The sequence below is a fragment of the Hippichthys cyanospilos genome, chromosome 9 (genome assembly GCF_059441005.1).
Source record: "Hippichthys cyanospilos isolate Australia breed blue-spotted pipefish chromosome 9, RoL_Hcya_1.0, whole genome shotgun sequence".
Classification (NCBI taxonomy): domain Eukaryota; kingdom Metazoa; phylum Chordata; class Actinopteri; order Syngnathiformes; family Syngnathidae; genus Hippichthys; species Hippichthys cyanospilos.
This window is the reverse complement of record NC_142377.1, coordinates 11,303,654-11,324,258: the sequence shown is the minus strand read 5'-3', so window position 1 is coordinate 11,324,258 and position 20,605 is coordinate 11,303,654. Positions and strand designations below refer to the sequence as shown.

The 20,605-nt window shown below is 43.0% G+C and overlaps 1 protein-coding gene across 2 annotated transcripts in view; it reads right to left on the bottom strand.

The window, feature by feature from the left end:
* celsr2 (cadherin, EGF LAG seven-pass G-type receptor 2) overlaps positions 1-18,686 on the bottom strand; it is a 56,813-nt gene extending 38,127 nt beyond the window's left edge. For both annotated transcript variants that reach the window (XM_088424015.1, XM_088424016.1), the window contains exon 1: positions 15,152-18,686. In XM_088424015.1, coding sequence (XP_088280141.1) covers positions 15,152-18,686 — 3,535 coding nt within the window. The remainder of the gene's footprint in view (positions 1-15,151) is intronic.
* Between the last annotated feature and the right edge of the window lie 1,919 nt (positions 18,687-20,605).

Genomic DNA, 20,605 nt, shown 5'->3' with positions numbered 1-20,605 from the left:
TGCTACGGATAATTTAAATGTAAGGGAAAAACATTGATCATCATAATGAAGTGCGAATGTGTTATTTGGTCTTCTGCAATGCAGCTATCTATATGCTAATAAAAGAAAAGCAGCAGAAAATGCTCATGAGGAGTCCCATAGCCTAAGCTGGCGTAGTTTAATGGCAAATCTGGCAAATTCAATTCTGAGTAAAACAGATGATTGAGTGCAAGAAACTGTCATATGCTGCACAAATGGAAAAAAATGCCATTTCCACAAGTAGCTACAATCTGTCCCTCAGCATCTGACGTCTCCATTATGACGATTGCAGGTTTCAGGCAGATTGAGAGACTATTTCAATTGCTGAGCTGCTCTGCAAATGAGCATACAGTAATTTACACTCATTAGACACTTTATTAGATACACCCGAACAATCAAATAAGACGCTGTAAAACTGTTTACAGAATTAAGGCTCACATGAAAAAATAAACACCTCAGTGTTCCCAAATATCGAGTCCGCAAAATTATTTTTTTTATGCAGCTCTTGCTTCTGCACCAGTGCGCACACAGTAAAAAGCTCTAAAAACTAGAAACATCACAAGGTCATAGTGTTAAAGCACATAACATCAGTAACTGAGGACGCTGAGCAAAGCAACAAAAGTCGAACCGCCTCCGCCAGTTTTCACCCATTTCATCCATTCATGTCCATTATGGCCGCATTTCTTCAGCGACAGTAGCCAGATAAACAGCTCTGAGTAAAGAGGCGCTTTTAAAGGCTCGCGCGAGTATGAGGACAGACATGGCCTTAATTATGTCCTCTGCCAACTCGCATTCTTGGATGGGAACTCGGGCACAGCTCCAGGCGTGGATGCAACGCTGGGAAAGTGAGCACGAGGAGAATCTCCTCTGAAAGGAAGCAGACCATCCTTCAAATGGGTCATTCTCCATGGAAGGATTCTCCGCGCAGGAAGAGGGAGGGGAGGCAGGGCCTTTTTGGGCCAAATGAGGGGCATTTAGGTCCCAGACCTGGAGTGTGACGCTGCTTTCGCTTCGGACCCTTGTGGGCCTCTGGGAGCCTTTCGGCTAGGAAGTGGCGCCAGGGAAAAGATTAAACACACACTGCGGTTATGGGTTGGCCCATGGCGGAACACAGGAGCAAGTGTATTAATGTATACACTGACAGATGAAAGAAAGGGTGGTTAGTGGACATTAAAACTGAAGAAAATATAAAGGCAGCGGTTCTCAAATGGGGTTACGTGAAACCACTTCAGGTTATAGATGAGATTTTAACAACCTATTAAGTAATATAGAAGTCATTTTTTCTCAGAGGATAAAGAATATATGCCAGTGCAGAATACTCATACTGTCAGCCTTCCTGTGTTGCTGCACTATTTATGTTCAAATATTCATCGCTGAAAGCAATGGTTCTCAGATGGGGTATGTACGTGGAAGTTTAGACAGGATTTCTGCAGGTATTTTATGCCATGAAAGTCTCAGTTTAGACAGCAACAATTCATGCTGAATTCTGTTAAAGTGACTCCTTTGTAGATTATTGATTGCCTTTATTTTGTTTTGTTTTATACAGATGCTCTTATTCATTAGTTTTTTTTTAAGTAGACGAGTCAGAAATAAAACATGATGCTGCGCAATCTATTTTATGGAGTTTCTTTAAGAAGTACGCCTAGAGAGACCACTCCAAATACTGTTCCAAAATCTAATAACTATGACACCGATTGCACAGCACTCGGTTTTTGGTCTTTTTCTTTTTAATTTTTGATTTCATCTCCACAATGGTGTGCAAAGCTTAAAGAGTAAAGATTCACAAATGCAAACATTAGCAAAGACATTTGGTATTCATCTAATTTACCAATTTACATCGGAAAAAATGATCATTTCAATCACTTTTTGCATTTGCCTTTATTGTGTGTATCTTTAGAAATGTTAAACGTGTTTTTTTACCACGTTAAAAGGCATGTCACTGCAGTGTTGCTAGGACAACAAATGAGACTTTTGCAGAGTGGTGTATCAAAACATATATGCAGTATATTCTTCTGGTTAGCGCAGTTATTTTTGTGTCTTTAGGAGGTCTTAATGGAAGCGATAATTGCCTGCTGAGGGACAAGCAGGTGAAAGAGAGAGAAAAGAAAAGGAGTGGACCAGCCTAATTAGACCACAAAGTTACCATCCCATCTCCCAGCGGATTCCCAGAAAATGTCAACGAAGTCATGGTGGATGAAGAGCAGAAAGGCACTGTGACCAAATTGTGTAGGAAAGAGACATCAACAGCCACCATGCACCATTGTAACCCACAGCCATCTTTTCAAGCTGCCTCTTCTAAGACGAAGTCAATTATTAAAAGCTTGAATTCTTAAAAAAAAAAAAAAAAAGTTTTCAGCAATGTTCGGATTGAAGGAGATGAAAGGTTACTGCATCTTCAGGTCACAGTCAGAATATATTGTCACAATTTTAGTGTTTTTATATTGTTGCCCATTTTTCCAGAGATTTCAACGCTTATAATCCAGAGGCATGTCCACATCCCAGCAAAGGCTTCAATGCATTTACTTGCCATTTGATTGTTATTTCTTTTTTGTAATATCTCAAGATGATGAACGAGATACTTTTGTGAGGAATAAATCTTCAAGTTAGGTTAAAAAAATGTCTCACTCTGTAGTGAATCTACAGAATATGTACAGTCTTGTTTAATGTTTTGATTTTCACTTGTGAAAAAGAAAAACCAAGTATTTTCTACAATAAACTGTGGTGCAAACCAGTAGAATGGCATTCATCATGATGACGCTGGATTGCTGATAAATAATCGCACTCTGAAGGCTCTCTAATGCCCCAGTCCACCGTATGACTAATGGTGAAGATGTCACATTTAACACTATTAGTGTCTGCGCAGGAGGATCGCACTGAGGAGAAGCTCCAGGTAAGAATGTAATAACACTAATGAGACATGTAGTACGCAAGGCACGCTGCAAATGTTCCCTACACCAAAAGCGCACTGAGCCCATGTCTCCTGAATGACATTGTGACTTAAAAGTCAATCAAGCGAGATGAGGTCTAGACTAATGTATGCAAGCACGTAACTCACAAGCTAGCTGAAGCTCTTGGCGATTGGCCAAAGTCTTGGCGAGACAGCAAACACGCAACAGTGTTGACCTGCGACAACAGTCCCTTTGGGGTCTTTTTTTTTATTTCATTGCAACTAAATACTTGAAGCAGCCTCTAATGCCACACATGTATTACTTAGCGGGAGTGCTCTGTGGCCTTACAGACATCTCTTAATGGACGGTGCACATGTGACATGTTTATGGCTACTTTGGGAGGAAACCTTACAGGTGGGGGGCTTGTCGGCGTTAAGCTAAATTGTAAATCTGGCCAAGAGTTGTTGCTTTACTGTAAACAGTACAAGCACCATGACAAAGTGACCGACACGTCGAATTTAAGCAAATTGCGCTCGGGAAAAATGAATAATTTTACTCTTTCTTCTGCTTTGAAATGATGATGACTCATTTCTGGAGAGGGGAATTAATTTTTCTAGTCTGCGACAGCAGCCCAGAGAGCTTGCAGCGGCGCGACTGAGCTAATCCCCACCTCCACAGCAGCAGCAGCAGAGGGCGGATGTTCAATTAAAACCAAAGAGCAGGAGAGAACATTTCTGCTCTGAACCATCGCTAATGGGGGCAGATGTAGGTTAAAGATCGAATGAGTGGAAGATAATCAAGATGTCAGAGTTCTGCATCCCTATGACAAACGGAGGAGCTGTTTTTACTTGTCAGTTGCAGCTTCTTTAATGGATGTTTTTCGTCGAAAGCACACACTTTTGAAAACGGAAACGGATACTTTCAAAAACAAGACGTGAAAATGGTAGTCAGTAAAAATGTGGCACATGTGTGTTAGATGTTTCAGTGTGTGTCAGGGTCAAAAGGTAAATGCTGGAAAAAAGGCACTTTAGTAGTGATTACATTTCCTAACCTGATCACATTATTCACCAGATTCTTATTTTAGCTCACATTCATATTCTTATCAAACATGAATATTGCCATATAATGGCTTGGCGTGCATATGACTGTTTTTTTCTACCATTTTTACAAGACTATGTGAACGTCGACTTGTGTTGACGTCACCTAAATGTGAAACTTTCTAAAAATGGGGTTTTGGTTCTTTTCAACAAAAATGCCAAAAGTGGTTTAAACGAGAGGCCAAAACAACACAAATGTAATCCATCCTCAGCATTCACAGTAAAATGTTGCTGGGCAGCGGCCCGCATGAATGAACCGGGCTGAAAGGTGAATGAAGAGAAGCTGCACGGGGAGGACAACAGGGGCTATAAAAATGGGTGGAGGCTGGCTTTTCATTTCATTTCACTTGGACCCTGCCCCCTCTCAAGGCCCTCCTTTTGACCCCCCAGGAGACCAGCAACGGCTGATGCGGACACTTTACCTCTATCACCATGTTCACTAGCTTCTGCAATAAATACTCCTGTCCATTTACTTCAAATAAATTGTGACCGTCAGGAAGCATCAGGTAACAAGAAAAGTCCGCAACCTGTCATCCATTAACGCTCATTTTCAGGGGGGCTAAGAAATCAAGATATTGCTGGCTTTAATGGAAATTGAGTATTAATTACGGAGGGATTTAAAAACATGATTTTCAGATTCATGAATATACCCACAATTTTCACAGTGCTTCTTCTTGATATTATATTTGTATTTATCATGGCTTAGCATTTGGAAAAGTTCAATACTGCGTTTGAGTTTTCAGACATGTTTTTGTCGATTAGCGGGAATGATAATTTCTTTTTAAGACAAACGTGGCGCAAAATATTCACACATGCAGGTCCTCAGTTATTCACATATAAAGGACCATTTCCCCTCCGTCCGCGAAGAATGATAATAAATAAATACGCCTAGCGATACCAAGACAAATGTACTTACTAAGTTTAATCAAAAAGACTTGGATGCTATAATACTTTGTTTTAAATCTTATCTTATCTTAATTTCAGGTATATGCAGGTTTAAATAGCGGTGGTTACATGTACACTTTAAGTACATTTGCACCCTTAAATGAAACCTGAGAAATTTCCGAGGTAGATGCGCATTCACTGCCTTTGTCAACACTCATAAATGTCAGCATCGCAGTGGGACAGTGGCTTAACAACATAGTTTGGAAAAGTGGTTGTGCAGAAAATACATTTTTACCATCACAACATTGCTAAAAGCGTAAGACATAACCTCGGTGCTCATGATGAAAAGATTTGTCAACAACTGAGCCATAGCAGCACTTTTACAAAGACAAGTTGTTGTTGGCCAGCAGCCCCACAAGTTGATCTGCGCACAAACAGCTCAGGTGAAACAAAAAAAGCTTTTATCCTCAGGAGAGGGAGCAGACAGGCAGCATGTTCTGACTCCTACGCAGCAGATTTGCTGTTGTCTCTATCTGAGCGATGTTAAAGCTGTTAAACAACGTGCCGTTAACACTGCATACTACATGCTTGTGCAGGAGGAAAAAGAGGTTGAAACGCTACAAATTTGTGTCTGACCTTGTATTTGTTTTTATCTGCAGACAAATCCAGCCTCCGAAAAAGAAACAGGCCAAGATCAACGATAATGACAAAGACTAGCGAAAGGCAAGTCAATACTGACACAAGCTTGCGCAGCTCAATGTCAACCCAAGGAGTTCAATTCTGAGGAATCAGCGCACAAACGTTCTCTTGAGCTGTTTGGCCATTCGTATTCATTTAAGGAGCCTTCCAAAAGGTCCCCTGACGACACTTTTCTGCTGCATTGCAAAAAAACGCCAGATTCCACAAATTGTCTCCCCGCCCCCTTCCAGCGTGGCGGCTCAGGAAAGGCATGTGACCTCTCGCAATCACAACATTTGCATATCAAACAAAACTGCTGCCAGCGCAATAGTGATGAGACATGAGCATGCAGAGATGTGGTCCGGCATCAGACCTAAGCAGGGTCACTTTATAACCGGATAGCTGGAATACTTGCCACAAGATGAAGAGGTAGCAGCATAATCAATTGATTTTTTCTCAAAAATAAAGGCCAAAAGTATGGGCGCGTCCTATAAACATTCAATTAAAAATTTGAATATACTTAACAAAATAAAGAGATCAAATGAATTGCAAATGAGTCACTAAAAGACAATTGAGCAATCAGATGCTTCGTGTTTCAATTTTTTTGCACTTAATATAAAAATGAAAATATAATGTTCCTATCAATGCATTAAAAAGCATTATATTAGATTTGCTCATACCTTCAGAAATTACGTTGCTATCTCGCGTATCCCCTTTTGTTCCTGACATGCAAGCTAGGTTTGGTTAAAGTTTTAGTTTCTAGGGTTTTGTTTTGTTTTTTTAAAGAATAGTTTTCTGTTTATTAGGCATTTCTCAGCAATGAAAAAGTAGAACACTTTTTTTTGGAATACAAAGGGTGTTTATAACCCACAGAACAACAACAACAACAAAAAATGTAATAGACTAACCAGCAATGAATCAGGGGTCTACTGTTCTTTAATGTATATCAAGTGCCAAAACACATGTAACTTAGCTCGCTAAAATTTGCAAGTAGCATTTAATTCCAACACCGGCAATCCAGAAGTGTGATCAAAGTGAAAACTACGACCTGCATCCACAGCCACATTGCCAGCAAACTGTGAAATCCCAATCACACCAGTGTAGTGGCTCACAGGGGAACCATCTGTTTGACTACTGTGACGCCCTCCTGTCACTATCAATACAAGGCCCTGGTGAGACAGTAGAAACTCGCCGCATGTCAGAGATCACCGCAGCTCGCAGTCACACCTCACGTCTAACAGTTTAACGTTGACAGTTTACACTCTGCAGCCAGAGCATATGAAACCAGGTCACTGTGAAATCTCAATCTGGTTCCATGCTAAATGGGAGCAATGCAGCGTGAAGGTAACAGGCCGTTAAATAATCGGATGCTGTCACATTCGGGATGCCGGAGATGTTGCGCCGCCTGCTCAGTTCAGTCGAGGTCTGCATGCTGAGAGTAGAATAGAAGTACTTTAGATGGGCACAAGTCACGGGACAACTGCGGGTGAACGTGAAAGAAAAATGGAATGGGTCCCACCCTTGTGGATAAGACACGACAACGCTTCAGAGAGTCTTGGGCAGAAAATAAGATTACATTGCCCTATGGGCTCGGGTAATGACAAATCACATTTCACCTTCAGGATTTGGTCATGTGACAATCAGTACACAACGCAATAATAATCAAAATGCGTGTTTGGACTAGCAGATTAGATTTGTCATAAAGGTTTCATCAATAGGTATTCGTCCATTTTATCAGAGTTTGTCGTGATGCTTCAGTTGCTACGGTTCTTTACTATGCTTTCCGACAGTATTTAAGTTCTAGATCGCTGTCAGTAACTCGCGGTTCCGGAGGCACACTTGGCTCTTTGGCGCCGCCCTAGTGGCTAGCTGGAGCTTTTTCAAAAATGTATGGAAATGGAAAAAGATGAAGGAATATATTTTTTTGTTTGTTTTTATAAGATTTACAAACATGGCACAAACATTCTTAACTTTTTCAAAAGCTGTAAAAATGATTAAAGTAAATATTAAATTTTAACAATTTTGTCAGCAAAAATTTGCATCATAGCCTGCAATGTGTGTGTTTGTCTGCTACTTAGTCATTTTGATGGTAGACTAATATAGCTATTATAGACATTTATAGCTTTTTTGCAGCTCCAGACATTTGTTTTTTGTTTTTTGCTTCAACATGTCTTTTTCAACAGTTATTGGATGCCAACCCCTGCTACAGGTTCTCAGTGATATGTTGTCAGAACATCAAGCTCTCAAGCTCCCAAGCTGTCATGACAAGCTGTCTTCCTAGATTCTTTTAGTCACGTTTTCAAGTTTCAAGTTTAGTTTCCGAGTCTAGTCACTGATGCTCTCTGTGGTTACGTTGGATTTTTTGTGGATAAAGACATTGTGTGTTTTTCTTTTTTGCACATTTTGAAGATTTGCAAAATTGGTTATAGAATCAATATCTGTTTAGATATGTAGATTTAAAAAACAACTTTTATATTGCAATATAATTGAAACATTCGATTTTCTTTTAAATATTCATATCCGTGTAAGATAATGAGTAGCGCAGGCCGAGCCGATTGTGTACTGTGTTGTCTCTGATGAGTCATCCATTAGGAGAAAAGTGTCACCATTAAACTGTACACTACAGTAAGCAGTGACCCCATGAAACTCAAACAAGTGGACACAAAGACAAAGTTGACGCCCAGACCGACAGAGGCCACTCCCATTGTCTGCGAGGAAGATGAGTACAAAGCGGGACAACCCTGAGATAAATTGGGCCTCACCCCACCATTGCTAATCCCAAACAGCTCCTGTCTCCTAGATGATGTCACCACCTCACCCCCCTTCCTGGACCCTCATAACGCAGTCAAGTGGAGAGAAACAAGCGGATGTCCCGCTCCGAAGTAAAAAGCCAGAAGCAAGACACGGGATACCCTCTGAGTGCATCAAAAGACAGCAGCAATGTTTTATCAACAAGAGGTCTCGGGTGCTTTTGGGCTTCTGAATTCTGCCACATGCAGGTGTAAATTGTGGGTGAAAAAAAAAAAAAGAAACTCACTAAGAGATGGTTTATATCTGAGGTCAGGTGTCGGCCACTTCGCCGCACGCCCTATAAAAACGTCTACACCCGACGGGACAGGTCAGCGTGTCCCGGAGAACTGCATCCCCAAAGAAAACCTGACATGCTTCACTGCCAAAGAGGGAGACGGGGACAGTTACTCTTTAGAACTTTATGTGCCAACCCCTCCCCCGCATCTTCGCCCCACAAAAGGGGACCTTACCCCTCATCCCCACCCACCAGGAATTTCTCAGGCATTGCTGGGTTCACCATGACAACTGGGCGATTAACAAAGCATTTCTCTTAGGCATTCTTCCTTTCACAGACCAGGGAGGGGGGCGCTGGGGGCGGGTGGGGGATGCACAACAGTCAAAAAAGACGGGAGAGACTGAGAGGGAGGGACAGGGGAGTTTGAAATGATGGGAGGGAAAAAGTGGAGTTTGAAATGGGTGCGAGGCATATAGACCCAAATAGGAACAGCATGGCAAAAGGTGACTTGTTGACAAAAACATGGGTGCGACTTAGTTTTTTTTTTTTATGTTTTTTTTCTCAGCAGTGGTTGTCAAATGGGGGAACTTGAAAGCACTTCAGAAGTTATGTGGAGTTTTAAGAGGGTTTCTGCAGATATTAGCAAATCTAATTTGATGCTTTTTAATGTCGTGACAAAAACTGCATTGTACTTTTTCTTTTCAAATTAAGAGTAAATCCATTGGAACATGAAGCAACCTATTACAAAATTGTAATATAGTGAGTCCTTTGCAAGTCCTTTGCATTAGTGACACAGTTCCATAGTTTAATAAACCTGACACGCTTGGCACAGAACTGTTTCAGGTTTTTTGTTTCGTTTGTTTTCATCCAAAAATGTTTTTGCGTTGGTTAGGAGGTACTCGGCATACATCATATAATTAAATAATCAACACCTAATCAATATTCAAATTAATCAATAATTGTTTTTGATAATCCATTAATCAAAAATCAAAAATCAATATTTTACTAACCAATCTTGACACTGTAATTATCAGTCATGCTAATGTGAGGTTGGCTTTTGTGCATATAGATGGATTACTAATGAAGATGGTGTGTACAATCTCTGGTATGTTCATCATTTGGCTCCGCCCCATTTCGATTTTTCTTAGGCTTATGCCATTTTTGGCCCCAAAAAATTCTGAATATTTCATTTCAACTGATGTAAATAATACACGCATTTTTGCTATTCGCTGGCTAGCCTGGGCCCTATGTCCCGTAAACAGCCAAGGTCATTTGCAAAAACATTTTTGGTCAGGATTTACATGCCACTCCACATCTTGTACTGGATCTCATCGAATTGTGCAAGTGTCAGACTGAACAAAAACGTATCCTGTAACCTTGGCTCATCCGCTTCCACTTCAGCTGTACACTTGAAACTTGAAAGTGCTCCTCTCCCGCCCGTCACTGACCACAGAAAAAAACCTCTTGTCCGGCTTGTAAGTGAAGAATCTGCTCAGCGGCATGTGAGTCGAATGAAACTGCCTTCATTAACTAACTAAGGGGGTGGGGGGGTGCTTGTCAAGTCACAATCTCTGCAGCGACATGTGCAACAAGATGCCATCTTGGGTTTGGAATTGAATTAAAACAAAGGACAAAGTGTGTCCTTGTTGCATATTAAAGCAAATGTATAAATTATTTGCAACAAAGGCGGTTCAACTAATCAGGTCACACAAGCAGGCCGTGTCACGCGTACGTAACAATGGAAACGCGATTCACGCACACACCACTGTATTTCTTGTACAGCAACGTTAGCTGGGCTTAAGGATGCAATGAAAGGACAATAGAGAAGAAAATGCGGCATCTAATACAAGCAGCTATTAATGCAGGTTCACGCACGCCTGAGAACGGTTCATCAGCCTCAAGTACGTCAACACTGATGTGACACATCCCAGGAAAGAGACGCAGAAGCAAATTTAATCCCACGGATGACAAGAGGAGTCTCGGCCGTGACCAGAATTTGTCTTTATCGCGTATCAAAGAAGAAAATCTGTGGATTTATTTGACGTCAAATTGTATTACGGGCCTCATCGCATGGAGTCAGGCCGCAGCTAATCCGACGACAAAACTGACTCACTTAATTATACGCTGATTACTAATTTATGATAGCTCACAGCACAAAAACAAATTGTCTTCATGACACAGTCAATGATCCAATCATGTTTTCATCTAGTCTTGTTTATTTTACTGAAGTTGTCTATGGCGAGTAAATCATTCAAAGCTGGCGAGCAAATTGAATGCGTATCATTTTGAAAATGATTGCAAATCGACTTTGATTGAGTCTGCTCAGTTCTCTATAATGGCTGATTAATTTATGAATATAGGTCAATTACTTTGGAGGGGGTTGGGATCATTTGAAACATTATTAATAAATTATAGCCTGTAAAGTGATGTAAGACCAATGGGTCTCAATTGGGGGTACGCAGAGGCCCTTTAGGGGGTATGTGAGATTTAACAGGGTTTCTGCAGGTATCAGCAAATCTAACGCTTAATACATTTTAATGCAATGACGGGAAGAGCATTTATTTTTAAATTAAGAGCAAATGAATTGGAACATGAATCAACCCATTAGCAAATTGTGACTTCTTTGCAAAACGGTGTTTGTCTTTCTTGTTTAAAATTTTATACAGATGTGCATTATGGTTGGTAGGACAATTTTGGGGCAGATTGGCCAGAAATAAAAGTGTTGATAAAGAAACTGTCTTATGGATTTGCTGAACAAAATACACCTAGAGATATTTTTTTTTCAGGAAAAAAAGCATCGAAAAAAGGTTGATAACCACAGACAAGCTGATTCCCAAATATTCGGGTGAGTAGTTTAAAAAAATCCATATTAATACGATAGCATTTTTTTCCTTCCCAATGTATTTCATTAGGCATCAAATATATATTGGGTTTCACTCTTTACGGGCTTGCCTGGTACCTACTTCAAATACCAGGGGTCAGCAGTAAATATATAATTCAAAATTAAAACTTTCCTGTTTGTTTTACATTATAATGCATTTCCTGTTGCAATTAATTAAGTTATATAGATAGTAAATCATCGTATTTGTGTTACTAGTACTTGAATGGCTGCCATTTTAACACATTCATGCCTAATTTATGTTTCACCTATGTGTGTGTTTTTTATTTTCAATTCTAAACTGACTTTAGAATTGAATTGAATTTTTACAATTTTTGAGACAATTTGTGGGAGAAAAAACGAAACAGGATTTGACTTTAAATAGGGCACATGCTCCTTACTTGGGGCATTTTATTTAGATGAGATTGCAAGGGAAGCATCTCATTTAAATATCAATTTCTACCGCTTGCTCAAGCTTTTGTCGTTTAGTGAAAGTGACGAAATTACAAACCTTTTAGACAGCGAGCACAGAATCCTTCAAAGCGGGTCAAATAGCAGTGAAATCACTGCCGAGAAGCTGCTGTCAACTCAAAGTTGACTTGAAAGTCTTATTAGCCGAATGCAGCTTCATTCAAACCATTTCACTGCTGGAGAGCGGCGCTCAGAAGCACTGTTAATCACAGTCCAACTACAAACAAAAGAACCCATCACAAATCGTCGATCATAAGGGGCCTCTTAAACTGCAGCATGAAGAGGATGATAATGGGGAAGACTTGGGAGGTCCCTGGAGGGGGAAGCCTTTGAAAATTGGGGTCAGCAGCAACTAAACGGGGAGACTTTCTCTTCATGCGTCTTTATTTTGTGAAGCTCTAATCAAGCTTCCTGTTCATGCACAACTTCAACCCCCTCTGCCTTTAGCACGGCGTGCTGACATATATATGCAGTCCAGCAGGTGTGGGACTCAGGGGAGGGGGGGGGGGGACAGACTCTAATTGGTCAGTTGTGGATTCCCAGCTGTCGCGCCCTGACCACAGCCTGCTATGACTTTTAGATCCCGCTTGTCAATCGACCGCTCACTATTATTCTCCAGTCGCGCAACATCTTCAATCAATTAAATTGACAAGCCACGCTAACCACTCAATGCTCAGTACGTGTTGGTTTTGCAGATTCAGAAAACTGAGATTTGAATATTGCCAACATTAGACTCATTAGACCGTTTCAACCTAATTGGGTCCAAACCCAAAGAGTTCAAATTGTCCTGATAGATGCTGGGTAATTTAAACAGAGTTCAAAAAACAGCCCATACTGATTCGTTAAAGCTACAAGAAATGGGATATCAAGTTTGGAGGATAGCTGTGCTTGTAATAAATATTAATGGCGTACCCCAAATTTTTGATGAGAAGAAGCAACTTTCACTGTCATCACGGCAGGTCACAAGCATGACACGGTATGTTTGGCACAGTTTTTACACCAGATGCTCTTCAGGCCTGCTCTTCATGTAAACGGCTTATTTCAACCCGCGTAGCCTCCTCCTCGCTGTTGTTGTTTGTTTATTTTTAAGAAATCGCATAGATACGAATCCAACTCAGTGTGGTTTCATTCACTTATAAGCATGTCAAGTCGCTAAATTCCGTCCAATCAGAAAGAACTTCCACCTCTGACGTCACCAGTATCTGCATCCGGAAAAAGAGTAGCGCAGTGATGCGAATCTCCGGTTTAAGCTGGTTACACGTAACCACAAAACCGGAGGCTTGGGCAAATCTCCACTTTGGTCGGAGGCTTTGAAACATTCAGTTTTGATGGAAAAAAAAAAGCCTGGCCATGTATAGAAAAGAGGGGAAACCGGCAACATTTACTGCGAGTTTGCAAGAACCCCGGCTACGTTTAGACAAGGCCTAAGTCTGCCTACAAAAGTAACCTAGTCGCCTCAAAATTCACTGCTACCCAGCAGGTAGGTGAGGACAACAGCCCAGAATTTTTTGTCTGTCCCAAAAATAGAATCAATTAATATGGAATGACTATTTATTATATATTGTCCTGATTGGGTCTCAGAGGAGCTGGACCCTATGCAGGCTGACAGGAGATTGACGGTGCCCTTGACTTGTCACAAATCAGTCACCATATGCAAATGAATTAATTTAAACTAAAAAGCAGCATTGAATGTGCTTCGTTAGTCCTAGTCTACCATATTATCAATATTTGAATCTGGATGGACACTGGTGCCGCTACTGGTACTGTTCTGACTGCGCGTCAATTACCAACTTATCTAGTCAGCTCAGACAAATCCCCAAAATGCCCATCACATTTAATCCACATCAGCACTCAATTTAACCTTCATGTCCAATCTTTTAATTGAGTTCCCTGTTGTGTTTTCTCTTTGCTTCTGCCAAGGTCAGAGAAAAGGCGGATTTACAGCAACGCACACTGCGGCACTCTGTGAGTATAAGTCCTGTTCACCTACGCTTTCAGACCGGGGAAAACTCTCATTTGTGCTGGCATGTAAAACTGAAGCTTTTAACAAGAAACAAGAGCATAGAGTACCAAGAATATTTGATCAACATCTTAAACCTGACTGAGAAAATATCAACATGTGGTGAGCATATGTGAGCAAAAGGAACCTACTTTGAAGAATCAAATTCATCAAAGAGAATGTATTAATATTTTTTGTTTCCCAAATGATTCCATCAATATTTATCCATAATTTCTTTGACTTAAGGTTGTTTCCAAACTTTCCAGTGTGCTACGCGCCACCTTGCCAGTACTGATGGCATGAGCCAAAACCATTAAGTCACTACCGTTTAGCTGCTGTCGTTAAACACAGTTGCCTTTCATCAACACACTGCGTGAGAATACAGTTGCTTTTAAATCTCCCTGATAAATGAGTTTCAACAAACACACACACCAGTTGAACAATAAAACAGTTAAAAGGACATAAACTCTCAGCTGTCACTCTAAACAAGTTCCAGAAACAGGCCATAATTGAATTAGTCTTTTCTTTGTATTTGGGAGCAGGATATAATGGACAATTATGGCTCAGGATCAGTGTGCCCACTGGAGTGTGGATCCCGCAGGATACGGACAAGCTCAGTCCTGGCAGCTATTTAAATCTTCACGAAAAGACGGCTGCAAATCTAGCTGGTGTAAATAAGAGAGTTCCGTAATGAGGGTCCGAGTAATTACAGAATCTGTGAACCATCAAACAATTATCATCCAAAACTGGATGTGAATGCTCTCAAATTAAGAGCAAATCAATTGAAACATAAAGCAACTTATTGCTTAATTGTCTTATGGTGACTTCATTGAAAGAAAGGATGTTTTCATTTTGTTTTGCCATAATTGAAGCAATTTTCAAGCAGACAAGCTAGAAATAAATTCATCTAACTTCTGGAGTTGATAAAGACAATACACCACTACAAATATATTTCCTAGGTCATTCAATAAACCAGACTGCGATTGAAAAAACACTGCACTGGTTAGGGGGTACAAAGCTGAAAAAATATTTCACAAGGAGTACATCTTTAGCTGAGAAGCATTGACGTGGAGAATGCAAATCCTCCCTCATGAATAATTCCATCACACAAGCACAAGCACAAGAAGTCACACTTAATCCATTGCTCACTTCCATTATCAGGTGAAGTGAAGTGAAAATGGAAATGGAGTAGGAACAATGTCATTATCTCACCTGACACTGAGATTCTCATGGAGGCCTCCAGGGGACGGTTGTTATCCAGAGACTGGCTCAGCTGTATCTCCCCAGTTGTTTGGTTCAGGAGCACAAGGTTCAGTTCATTGCCCACCTCAAAGCGGTAATGGAGCCGGTCCGACACATCTGGGTCGTGGGCGGGGATGCGGCCGATCACTCCGGCAGGGAAGCTGATGGATTTTTCCGTCACATAGTTGTTGAAGATGATCCGGAAGTTTTTTAAGACGGGCACGTTGTCGTTTTTGTCGACGAGTTTGATGTGGACGGTGGCGCGGCTGACAAGGGGGGCGGAGGTGGCCTGTACCACTATGATGTACTCGGACTTCATTTCGTAGTCCAGGTCAATTAGAGACGTCAGTTCTCCCGAGAAGATATCAAGCTGGAACATCTCCGGGATGTTTCCTTCCACTATCTGGTACATAATCTGCGCGTTACTGCCTTCATCCGGGTCTGTCGCCGATATGAGCGCAACCACAAGGCCAATAGGAGTGTTTTCGTCCACCATAATGTCAAACTCATCTTTCTCAAACACGGGAGGATTGTCATTCACGTCCAGAATCGTCACTTGGATGTTTATTGGCGTTTTCAAAGCTGGGATACCTTTATCCACAGCAAAGGCCTGAAGACTGTAGACGGGAACATTCTCTCGATCTAATCTACGCAGGGTACGAACAATACCTGACGTGGATTCAATGATGAAGTCTCCATCACCATCCTCACCACCCTGGAAGGTGTAGAAGACCCGGCCATTGAGGCCAGAGTCTCTGTCGGTGGCGGACACTTGGACCACGCTGGTGAACACCGGCACGTCTTCCATCACGGAGCCCAAGTAGTTGTCTCGGAGGAAACGAGGCGAATTGTCGTTCACGTCGTTCACTAGAATCTCGAGATAAGTGGTGTCCGACTTTTGCGGGATGCCGTTGTCTCGGGCGGTGATGGCCAACGTGTAGGACACCTGGTCCTCGTAGTCCAGCTCCATCTGCGTGGTGACGGCCCCCGTGTCAGGATCGATGTCAAACTGAGGGATGCTGTCGTCCATAAAATAAGTGATGCGGGCGTTCTCTCCCGTGTCTTCGTCCGTGGCGCTTATGAGGACAACCGTGGTGCCTGTCGGTTTGTCCTCATTGATGTTGACCGTGTAATGGGAGCTCTGAAATACGGGTCTGTGCGTGTTGGCATCGGTAACGTTGACAAACACTTTAGCCGTGTCAAAAAGTGTACCGTCACTCGCAGTCACAGTCAAGACGTACTGCCGTTCTAGCTTATAGTCCAAAGGCAGCGCCAGGGTGATAAGCCCACCTCCGCTCTGACTTGTGATGGAGAACCTGTTGCGAGTGTTTCCGCTGGATATCTGGTAGGTCACTACGCTGTTGATGTCCTGGTCCACAGCGGACACTGTCACCACGCTGGTCCCTACGGCCGCATCCTCATTCAGCCGCATGTAGTACGCCTTCTGGGTGAACTCTGGGTTGTTGTCGTTGACATCCAGAATGGTCATGCTGATGCTGGCCGAGGACGACATGGCAGGGTAGCCGTGATCTCGGGCCTCCACTCCAAAGTTGTAGAAATCCACACTCTCCCTATCCAGCTCCGCCGCCACCACGATCCACCCGGTGCTATTGTTGATGGTGAACGGGAAGTCTGGCATGGTTTCTGTGAGGCGATAGTCCAGCCTGGAGTTGTCACCAGAGTCTGCATCCACCGCTTGGATGTGGATGATGGAGTAGCCTAGTGGCACGTTTTCCAACACGGTGGCTTGAAATGGGGTGCTCACAAAAATTGGAGCATTGTCATTAACATCCAGCACCTGCACCGTGACCAAGCCACTGATGTTGGAAAGAGGGGGGCGGCCCCCGTCTTGAGCTCGGATTCTTAAGGTGTACTCTTTGCTTGCCTCGTAATCCAGATGGCTCACCAGGTCCATTTTACCAGTCTGGGCGTCAATGTAAAACTGCCCCCTGGAGTTGCCACTCATGATGCTGAAGTGGACCATAGCGTTGCTTCCCCTGTCCTGATCTGTGGCCGTCACCTGCAGGATCTCGTTGTTAGGGGCCAAGTCCTCAGGCACCTGGACCACATAGCGTTTCTCGCTAAACTGGGGAGCGTTGTCATTGTCATCCTCAACCACGATATAAACACTAGCTGTGGCACTGCGGGGACCGGGGTCACGACCTTGGTCGTTTGCCTGGACTAACAACATGTACGCATCCACCACCTCCCTGTCTACAAGGCCTTTGGTGCGGATGACACCAGACCTGGAGTCAATCTCAAACACGTCATTTGACCCGTTATTATTAAGGATTTGATAAAGGATATTACCGTTAATGGGCGCGTCGCCATCGGTGGCCCTCACCGTCAAGACCTCGTAGCCGATTTCTAGATTTTCCCTGATGCTTTCCTTATAGTCCTGCTGTTCAAAAACAGGATCGTGATCATTAGCGTCACTGACTGTGATAGTGAGCGTGGCCATGGCCGTGCGGCGCGGGGTTCCATGGTCCACTGCGGTCACGCGGAACACATGGGTTTCTTTCGTCTCACGGTCCAGCAACTCCACGGTGGACACGGCACCACTGGTCGGATCCACAGAAAAAAGGTTATTAGAGCGGCTGTCAAAAAGCGCCTCAATGAAATACTCCAACCGGCCCGCTTCACCCTCGTCTGCATCGACTGCTTTCAGAACAACAACAGAAGTCCCAGCCGGCTTGTTCTCTGCCACAGACACCTGGTACATCGGGGGCTGAAACTGAGGACTGCTATTGATGCTTCTCCTCCTCCGGCCCACAATCTCCGAGTTGGAGCGAGCTACTTTTTCAAGCAGCTTCTTGATATGACCCTGATGAAAGGGGCCCTGTCCCACTCGCCAGTGGATGAAGACGGGGTCCACTCGCGTTGTCCCGTCTCCTACCAGAACGTCGCAGAGCAGGTCCAACTCTAGGAGCGTGTCCTTGTTCCAGCACAGAGTCTCAGACACAAACAAGTCCCCATCAGAGAAGTAGAAGTGACCCCGACTGGTGACCCGGCAGCGGATGGGCTCTCCAGGTAGCAGCATCCTCACTGGAAATAACGCAAAACCCGCTTGGTGGCATTGCGCTTGCTTAACAAACAAACTGAGCACTTCCATGTCCCATTCTGCTTTCCTCGTGTGCGTTTTGGAGCAGTTTCTCCCGTGGACGTGGACATCATAGCGGCTGGTGAGGAGGTGCCGGTAGCCGGAACCCATGTAGTCCACGCAGTCCGACACTGTATACAGCGCAAATGGATTGGAGCGCAGCGAGGCGCACTTTATCCAGTCGGAAAGAAATATAGTTCCCGCGGCTGGGTCTGTGTCCAGGAAGCGCTCGGCGGCTTTGGGAACGAGCACCTGATCAAGGACGCACCGCGCGCGCTGCTCCACGCCAGCCAGCACCGTCTTCGGCCGGGCATCCTCGCTGAGGTGAACCGCGTAACTGGACACCAGCGGAACCAGCTCCCACCAGCAGCAAAGAAGGAAAAAATCCAATTGAACGAAGTGCATCGCTCCTCGATATGCGTCCAACGGTTCGAAGAGAGTTCAAAACGCGGAGCTCCTTAAACTTTCCACCAGTGACTTTTCTTTTGTTGCAGAGGAGCCATGCTCTCTTGCAGCGGGCGCACTTAATCACTCCGGGTGCTTTTTTTTCTTGTTTTCAGTTGTATTTTCAAGGTAAAGGTAAAGCCTTTGCAGGAGGGACTCGTAAACACGAACGCACACACAAACACATTGACACACACCGACGAGCTCACTCGTACAACCTGACCGCCTGCGCAACTCCGCTTGAATGGTGAAAATGGCTCCAACGACGCGCTCGGGTTCCTCATTAACATAAACCCGCGCGCGTGCGTGCGAGCGCGTGTATGCAAATATTGGGACAGTTGTGGGAAGGGGTCCACAAACCATGCCACCGGTGATAAATGAAACTTCCTCCCGGGGCTTCATTTTTTAAACGAGAACATTGGAAAGTCAACAGTGGCTCTCGTCAGGAAAGGTCATTTATTTCACTCATTCTCTAATCGAAGTTGGACATACTTTGCAAGGCTCTATTGTTCCTTCTTCAAATGCAGATGGAACCCAAATGGTGATCTCCCACAATGTGGAGTAGAATTAATGCGTGACAACACTTCCAAAAAAACACCCCTACTGCGGTTTACTCATTAATAGATGACATTCCTCAATGTTTGACTTACTTGTTACACACTGCACGGTCAGTTTGCTCACCCACTGCTTCATTTGTAACAATCTGTGAATGGAATCATCCGTTAATAGGCATAAAGCAAGAAATATATTTTGTGACTTGTTGGGGTGAAATGATACCTTCAAAGTGGGACTTCTTGGTTCTGAATCCGATCACTTTCGTCCTCATTAGTGAGGTCAGGAAAACATCTAACTACTACGATTAAAGGAGGGTATTTGCAACAATAACTTGGCCTGTGCTTCCTCTCGGCATTTTTGCCACATGTTCGCGATTGAAAATTACATCGCAGGTGTTCGGGTCACAATAATCATGGTTGACCTGTTTTATGAGTTTGCACTCGTGAGCTGAAACAATTGCATCGTGATGCTGAAAAGCACTTTTAAAAATGTTCACCTCATACAGGAATCATGTTTTCTTTTGAGTCACAAATTAAGAAATTGGCCGTGGGTTCTCACTGATCTGAATTCTCATTTGATTTGTTCTCCCCAGGTCATTGATCTGAACAATTAAAGTGGCCAGTAAAAAAAAAAAAGAGACCAAAATATTGTCTTCACAAATACAAAAAGCTATTTTGAATGAAACTCTCAAGAGGCATTAAATTTGACTGTTCCTCGTTTATAGATAAAAAAAAGTGTGTTACTGCCATCTAGCGGACAAACAACATGCTAATTGTCAATAAACGTGCCGTTGCCATGTTTACAGTACACGTTTGCAATCTAATGATAAACATAAAAATACAGATTTGACTGAGTGGAACCCTTGTCCCTAAAAAATAGAGGGTTGTGGTTTCATAGTTTTTCATCACGATGCCTTTGCCCTACCGTCCTTGAATTTTCGAATCAGATAAGAGCCGCTATCAAAGCTGAGATTCAATCTTGAGTTTACTCCACTCAGAACCCCTGACAGAATATTAATGTCACCTGTTTTTAGACCCTAAAAGAGATTGAATAGCATGTCTGAAACACGTCCATACAAGTGATTAAATGTGTAACATTTAACTCATTGGTGAAAGGGCAGTTTGCACATCCGCCTTACAGTTCAGAGCCTCGAGTTCAGCTCCAGCTTGCTCCGGCTTTCCTGTGTGGACTTGACATGTTCTCCCACAGCCCGCGTGGGTTCTCTCCAGCTCTCCAATTCTTCTCACACCCCAAAAAACATGCATGGCAGGTGTATTTGGATGGATGGAAAAATAATTAATCGATAGTGCTCATCATCCCTAATT